This window comes from Morus notabilis, unplaced genomic scaffold (assembly GCF_000414095.1).
Source record: "Morus notabilis unplaced genomic scaffold, ASM41409v2 Scaffold698, whole genome shotgun sequence".
Classification (NCBI taxonomy): Eukaryota; Viridiplantae; Streptophyta; class Magnoliopsida; order Rosales; family Moraceae; genus Morus; species Morus notabilis.
This window is the reverse complement of record NW_010358448.1, coordinates 347,344-355,951: the sequence shown is the minus strand read 5'-3', so window position 1 is coordinate 355,951 and position 8,608 is coordinate 347,344. Positions and strand designations below refer to the sequence as shown.

The 8,608-nt window shown below is 39.0% G+C and overlaps 1 protein-coding gene across 1 annotated transcript; it reads left to right on the top strand.

Moving 5' to 3' along the window:
* Positions 1 to 343: 343 nt before the first annotated feature.
* On the top strand, positions 344 to 3,814 carry LOC21403597 (BTB/POZ domain-containing protein At2g13690). The gene is made up of 2 exons (XM_024161983.1): positions 344 to 1,199; positions 2,727 to 3,814. Exons 1-2 carry the CDS (start codon positions 480 to 482, stop codon positions 3,663 to 3,665), a joined length of 1,659 nt encoding a protein of 552 aa, XP_024017751.1. The 5' UTR covers positions 344 to 479; the 3' UTR covers positions 3,666 to 3,814.
* Positions 3,815 to 8,608: the final 4,794 nt, after the last annotated feature.

Sequence of the window (8,608 nt, the reverse complement as noted above, 5' to 3'; positions counted from 1 at the left end):
GAATAAAATAATAATTCCTACTACAAACGTTCTTGTATTTTTTTTGGAACTCTTTAAGACATGATAGTTGAAACAAATTTCACCGTAGCTCAAAAAAGAAAAAAAGAAAAAAGGAAATTCTTGACCCAAGGCAAACAAGTATTGGTATTAGCGACATTACCGAACAAAAACTCCAAAAGCCCGCGATTCCCAAGAAAGACACTTCACAAAAAAACCTCCCTACACTTTAACAGTCAAGTTCCCACCAAAACACAAAATTACAAACTAATCAATCATTAAAAAACACAAAAATAAAAACAAAAAAACAAGAAAAAGCATATTCTCTCTCTCTCTCCACAAACAAACAAACACAGTGCCTGCTGAATGCCATTGCCAATTCCCTCGTTCTCGTTACCTCTCACTCATTCACTCTCTCTCTCTTCACTTCCGCTTTCTCTCTCTAGACTCCGACTCCGATAATCCAGATTCTGCTAGATCCCATGGACCATTCCTCTCGCCGGAGACATAGTTCCCGCCGGGATCCCTTCACTCGCCGCCGATCATGGTGCTGCTCGTTCGCCGTGCCGCCGTCGAGCCCCGACAGCATCTCAATCCACCATTCCAAGACGCTTCGCCACGGCAAGACCGAGACCCTCGCGAAGCTACACAGTAGTAACTCGGTCCCCAACTCACCTCAGAGTTCCAAATCGGGGTTAGGGTTGGTCGGCCGGATCGATCCTCGCCGGATCTTGTCTCCGGGGAGGGTTTCCCCGATCGATTCCGATCCTACGGTTGATTCGATCCAGGAAATGGCTGTTGAATCACCGGCGGCCGTAGATTCCGCTCCGCCGGCGAGATCTGAGAGCTTTAGGGCTCCAAGCGAGAGGTTCAGGCCCCAGCCGGAGAAATCTTCGTGTTGCGGAGGCAATGCGTTTGATGTGAGACTGAATTTGAGGGGAAAGAAGGGGGGATTGTTGGTTCTGGAGCTGAACTCGGAGGTTTTGTGCGCGAATTCGGAGGTATTTGCGGGATTGATAGAGGAATACAGGAAGGGGACGTCAATGGCGTCTTCTTCGGGGTCGAAAATGTGTCGAATAGAGGTTCCCGAGGTGGAGAACTTGGCAATGTTCAGAGAAACGATTGAGCTTATGTTTGAGGAAGATGATATCACAAACCGCCTTCTCAAGATCGGAGTTTTTCGAGCTATTGATGTGCTTGAGGTCAGTGCTTTGTTATTTTTTCATTGAGCTATCGGTGTTTTTCTTTTTCTTTCTTAAATTGATGGGTTTTTTTTATTTTTTTATTTTTTCGTTTTTTTGGACTAACTGACTTTATTACATTGGAAACTTTAGCTTTTATCAAGGCAAAGAGAGTAAAAAAATGGTTTCTTTTATTTTGGGGGATTAGTAATATGTACATTATGACAGTGATTTTCCAATCTTTTTATTCACATTACTAGTTTTTCATTTTTCTTGTTTTCTTTTGAATTCCATCTCTCTCTCTCTCTCTCTCTCTCTCTCTCTCTGCAGCTTTTCTTCTGCTTGGAGAAGTATTGTTTTCTGAAAGTTATTTGAACATGTTAAGTCAACATAAGCATTTGGACATGTTAAGTCAACATAAGCATTTGGACATGTTTCCCTTTTTTAGATGCTTTGATGGTTTCAAACTTACCAAAATCTAATTCCACTCTCTAACTGATGTTTCAAAAGTTAGTCAATAGAAGTTCATTGACCGCCATCAACTTTGCAGTTCTGGACTTCTAAAGGTGTGAATCTTAAACAAAGAAACATAGTAAACCAATTACTCTACCCTTTCTCGATGTTTTTGTTTGAGTAAACCAGAATGAAATGTCAAGTCCAGTTACTCTGTAGTTCTGACTTCTATGTGGTTGTGGATTCAGTTGCGTGATTTGTAGACAGGGATAACAGATTCTCGTCAATTATCAATTTGAATATTGAAGTCGCTTTACTGATTGGGTCAATGTATTTTTCCAAATCTATTAACCCAGTTTCTCATATCGCGGGCCGTATGGCTCTTTCGATTGTGTGGAAGCTTATGAAGTTTTTATAAGTCTTCTGTTTTTGGATCTTCCTTTTCAACACTAAGCTTTTGGTATTGCGTAATGAAAATAGCTAGAAGTGATGTAAGTTTGATTCTCTCTCTCTCTCTCTCTGTTTTTTTTTTTTTTTTTTTTGGGGGGGGGGGGGGGGGGGGGGGTTAGATGTGTAGAAACACGCACACTGAAGAATCTATACTTCTTTCAGTTGTCTTCCTTATGTAAATTATTATCTTTGTTCCTGGAGTTTATTATGACTTTCAAGATGAATTCATTAGGTAGAGATTGCTACTCTATACAATTTCCAAGTCAAATCTGTGCTCCTCTCAGAAGTCAGGGTATGACTTTGATATTGTTATGTTGTACTGATAAATGGACAAGTATATAAATTTCCGCCATTCAAGGTTTCAACAACCTCCGTAGGTGGCATGCATATCTAATTCAAACTATGTATTTCACCATTTTTTTTTTCACGTGGCATATGTGATGCTGTGATTCACACTATTGATAAAGTTTGTTAAAATCATTGGTTCATTTCCATATTTAATCAAAATATTTAGAAATTCAAAGAATACCCTTATTCTTTTGGGTGATGAATGAAGTATTAACTGGATTCGTTTTATCATTTTAAAAAAAAAGGAAGATTAATTTGATTTGTAACTTTAACGAGGTCTTTTTGTATTGTTGCTAGGTGTCAGCAGGTATCATGTTCTCTAAAGGTGTTTTGTCCTGTTTAAAGTATCTTGAGGCTGTTCCTTGGACCGAGGAAGAAGAGGAGAAACTAAGGGATCTCTTTACAAGGTTCAAGTTTGATGATGTGACAACCAGAGACATCTTGGCCAGACTTTATTTGCTCGATTCACCGGATTCCGAACAAAATTTAAGCAGACAATTGATTTGGTCTATCACCTCCAGTACAGATGCGATGGCGAGGAATGAGTTAAAGTCATTAGTTAAAGGTCTTCTTTGCAAAAGTTCAGTCTATGAGAAGGACCAACCTGATCTCAATAAGGAGGATATTTATGCTATCTGCCAATCTTGTTTGGATTCACTTGTCATCCTGTTCGAGGAGACCTCTGAAACTGTCTCTCCTGAGAAATTGGTGAAGAAGGATTCACGGAAGCCTTTGATTGAACGGATATCAAGACAAGTCGATAATATAAACTGGCTGCTAGAAATCTTGCTCGATCGGCAAATGGCTGAGGAGTTTGTGGACATGTGGGCAAATCAGGAAGAACTGCTTAAAATGCATGAGAATGCATCTCCAATGGTGAGGTATGAGCTTAGTCGGGTTTCAGCAATATTATTCATTGCTCTGGGAACCAGAAAACTACATTGCCGGACAGAATCAAGATCAGGGCTTCTCCAAGCATGGTTTGGCCCAATGCTGTCAGACTTCGGTTGGCTGCAACGTTGTAGAAAGGGGCTTAGCACAAAGGTGTTGGAGGAAGCTATGGGTCAGGCACTCCTTACCCTTCCCTTGAAGCAGCAGTATCTGCTGTTTATGGAATGGTTTCGAAATTTTTCCAAGCACGGCACGGAATGCCCTAATCTCAGCAAAGCCTTCCAGATATGGTGGCGCCGTTCCTTTCTACGAGGCTCTGAAACTCACGCTATTGAATCCAGGTAACTTGATAGCATCGTTTTCTGTGATATTTATTGCCCGTGGAGGTGAAGAATTCTGAAACATCTTTAGGAGGACAATAATGTAGAATACGTATGTAGGATAGTTGTAACAGCTGTTATAGTGCATGAAAGGCAGCATAATTTCTGTGATTATTTTTGCCTATAATCATCCTTGTTGAAAATTCTATTAAAAGGAAATGAGTGAGTCGTCAGTGAGTAGTTAGCTTTGTCACGGGTTTGGTCACCACAAAGCTGTGCATATTGGCTCCAGCTCCGTTGACTCCGAAATCAAACTAATGTCCCAATGCATCTTGGCAGCTAAGTTTTATATAAGAGAAAATCTTTAACAACTTTTATCCTTATTTTCTTTTGAAAAATTATCTCAAAATGTTCTATCCCAATTTGTGCTTGAGAACGATGACACTTGTGGCATAAACACATTATCATTAATCAGTAAGGATGATCATGTTTTTGTTAAGGATTTGACACCTAATTCTATATTGCCAAGAGCAATAAAATCGTATAAAAGAAATCAAATAAAAAACGGACATGCAAAATTTGTATAGAAGGTTTGGCTCTATGTGAGACTACATTCTCTTTCTGTTGTTGTACTGGGTAGGCAGATTTCTCAGACAATAATCTTCAGAGCAATAATTGCGCTTTACAACTTAATAGTTTTGCAATTACCATTTAGGCATCATTGGTGGCCAAACTTGTAGACTTCTTGATGCTTGCGGTCGTTTATATGTTTTCACAAAGGATTAAAAATGAATTAAAAACACGTTTAACATGTTGGTATTATTTACGAGTATTATTTACCTTGCTCTACCTCCTTTTTTCTTTGTCTTTTTTTTTTTTATAAAAAAAAGAATGGAAATCATTGCCCTTGAAGATCCAAGTTTTGTATCAGTTGGCATTGCTAACACAGCCTTTCCAGTTGGCAGGTAATTTAAATAAATTCTGCAAAATTTTATTTACTTGTAAGAAAATATTTTTTTCCCTAGGTATTCTACTCGAGAAATTTGGAACTTCATCTTGTGAAAGAGCACCAAAATAGAGATTACTCAAAACTTGATAACATTTTTATTTTTTAGAGCAAAGCAAATTTCATATTTTGAAAAGAAAAAATAAATAAATAAACTTTTGGCATTTCTTAATACTTTTTTCTGGAACTATGTCCAAAAACTAGAAATTGGTGGATAAATTTATCCACACAAATCAATCTCATCAAATTAGTTGCAACATCATTCCATACAGCTTTCGAAAGCGATAAGCTTGCGTTCCTCATACAACATTATACAAAGAGTGTCTTTTTTTTTTTTAGAAAAAAAAATTACAATGCATTTCTTGGTCTCCAAATTCCGAGTTGTATTTACACAACTATAGGCTGCTTTCTTTACTCATCAGTGTCCAAACAGATCGCACACACGTCTAACTAAACTAACAAAAGGAGCTCCAATTCAAACCTAAGTTTGTTCATAATCTTGGGCAACCATAATCTAACTCATGGAAGAACTCCCACGAGAGTAAACTCTGCAACCAAGCTTTATCTTCCTCGTACTGAAACCAAACTGCATGTGCCCCACGCCATCGATTGTAAGATTCGTAAGCTTTCGGGTGCGAAGGTTGTAGGAGATCAAACCCACGCTGCTCCCTCCTTCCAGAATGTCAATGGCATCCCTATTCCCTCGAGGGGTCCAACAGTTAAGTTTTTTAATGGAAGAACAAGCGCGCTTAACACCGTCAACAGTAGTGTCATCCACCACCCATACATCAATGGACGGCGCGACCCTTCTCTTTTTGTGATAGAAAAACAAAGCTACGGACTCATTCCACGTCGTCAGGCTAATCCCTAAAGAAGAGTATGAATCAATCTCTGACAATATTTGAAGACAATCTGGTAAGGGTAAGGTATGAAACTCCTCATTAGAGCAATCAAAAGAAAGTGGCTTGTCTCTGGAACTCCGTATAACCCAAGAAAGAGCTCCTTTGCAAAATACTCCCTCTTTAACAAATCCATTCATCATCAATTCCCAAATGAATCCCAATCTCTCTCCAAGAATTAGAGCTCATATTGTACATCTCAGCTATGGTATTTTTAGCATCATCACAACCAAATCTAATGAACTTGTAAGTATCAGCTCTAGAATCATACCCCAATCCTGCTCCTCTCAATATGAAGTCTTCAAGAAGCACTGGTTGAGGAAGAATTCTGAATTCCTTAAATCGCGGGGTTGCACATAATTATGCGATCTCGATACTCACTTCTGTTACTAGCGAGGCAAATGATGCCATTACAATGATAACCCTGGGCTCTATGCATATCCCCTAGGCCCGGAGAAAGCGGCAAACAAAAATCTTCGGTGGTATGATGAATGTGGTCACTCTCACCATCATCGTGGAGTAATGTGAGCAAATAGAATAGTTGGTATTCGTAGCAAGATTGAAAGTGGTTCAGTTTCGGATCATCACATTATGACGAAAATCGAACATACAGTTGTTGTTTCTACCTTATTATTGTGTATAATTGTTATTTCGGGCAGATTAGATTGAATCTTATGCTGTTTTTACGTGTTTTATTGAGCTGCATGCAAGTTGTTTGTGAAAATGTCTAAATGAATATGAAATTTTAATAGCAGGCAGTGTACATTACGGGTCTGTTTTCTCTATTTATAGTTTGAATTTGAAGCTGAAATTTTGTAGACTTAAAGTAGACATCAGGCTACTCTCTACAAAATTTCGTCCAACCATGTTTTAAAATGAATTTTTGGTGAAGTTTCAAAGAATGGATACTGTTACTGAGTCACTGACATTTTCATGGACAACAACTATGTAAGGACTTAGATTATGATAAAACTTATTTTAGAACTTTAAATGATTTAAACTTTTTAGTATGATGCTATAATGTATATTTTTCGCATTTTTTGATAAAAAAAAAATATAACTAAAGATGTTGATAACCTGATGGTCACCGTCGTGATTGCCAAAACCGACTAAAAACCGACTGGCAACTGAAGTTTGGTTAACTGAACCAAATAGTACTTTTTGCGGTTCGGTTTCGGTGTCCGGTTTTAGAAAACTAACATGATCGGTTTGGCCACCGAACCGACCAAAACCGGTGGTTTTTAACCGTCGAACACCCTTACATCACATGTGCATGGACCTTTGCAAATGAAAGCCAAGTACGTAGATGATGAGATAATGTTTTTTTTTTTTTTTTTTGCTATGAATAAACATCTTTATTAAAGCCCGGAAGCAGCAAACAGAAGTCACAGAGAGACTTCTTCCTCCAGAGTTTTAACATTATTAATATTACGAAATAAAGCCTTTCGAGCAAGCTCGTGAGCCAAAACATTATCAGACTTAGGAATCCATCTGAAAACTATCCTAGAAGGATTTAAGATTGCCGCAATAGTATGAAGAAAGGATGAAAGCACTGTCCAGTTCGGAGGAGGCACTCTGGCTAACAAAGCCTCCATGCACACTTTATAATCCCCTTCCACTACAAGAGGGCCCTCGAGAGGTAAAGAGAGCCTAACAGCAAGCTCATAAGCCTTTGATTCAGCGTCTAAGGCCGAACTTGCTTCATAGGACTTTGAGTCATCTCTTGAGGACATTACCATGGCAACTGCGCAAAACTACTCCAAGCCTTGCCTTGTTTCCCGCAAAAGCAACATCACAATAAAGGATATTACAACCATAAGGACAATCATCAGAAGGGAAACTATTTGCAACTTCAGAGACCTGAGATTGCCCCGTCAAAACTCGCTTATGATCGTTGAACAAGTAGTTGATCACCTCCAACTTTGCCTCCAGCAGTAGTCTAGTCCTTTAAGCACTCGCTCATTCCACATTTTCCACAGCTTGTAGAAGCATATGGCGCCCCAAATAATAAATTCTTCAGCTGGAATACCATGACGGGGTTCAGTGACCATTCGATACAATCAAATCCATTCTGAAGAGGTAAATTGTTTGTCTTAACGCCCCAAGGACTAGCAAACAGACACATTTTGCAACTAGGCACATGAGGCAAATATGAGCATCATTCTCCAAGGTACTTGCACAAACTGAACACACAACGCCAGTAGAAAACATCTCCATCCGGGCCCAGGTAGAAAGGCCTCCTTTTGCCATCCGCCACAATAACACTTTATAGCGCTCATGGAATTTCAATTTCCAAATCCTCTTGCCCAACTCCCACTCCATATCCTCCCCTTCATTTGCTAGGAACTTGTACACGCTCCTGACTGAAAATTTCCCCGATTTAAAGGGCCTCCACATCAAAATATCACAGGTTGGTTACTGTATAGGTTTGGTCCTCAAAATAGCCTCGCACGACTCGTCATCAAACAATGATTGAATTAGGCTAACATTCCACTCCCTAGAGTTTGGGAGGAGCAAATCCGATGCTTTTTTTATCATTTAAGGGGTGACTAGCTGCGTCCGAGCATCTTGGATTGAAGGCTGCTCTGGGAATGCCCAATCGAAGCCAGGGAACCCAAAGCCTTGACCATATGTCGATTGATCCACCGTACCCAACAAGAGCACAGCTCCTTTCGCCACTAAGCATCTCACACCGAGGATTCCTCTCTATATTGTAGAGTCAGAACTACGGAATTTAGGTGGCGTTTGGTTCATAGATTCAAACCATGTGATTAGAATCATTTTTGATTTACGTGTATTTTTTGTGAGAAAAAATACTGTAGTGAACCACGAATCATAATTCGAATCAGGGAACGAATCTAGGTACCAAACGGATCCCAAAAGGATCCCCCTCGAAAGTATTTGTGCTTCAGAATGCCCTTATCGTAAATATAAAAAAAGCTTTTTAAGAAAATATTAAACCTACAACTAAACACCTAAACTTCATTTTGCCCCAAGCAAAAATCTTGATTACAGGTTTAAGATTTAAAAAAAAAAAATTTATATATTTAATAATAATGAGAA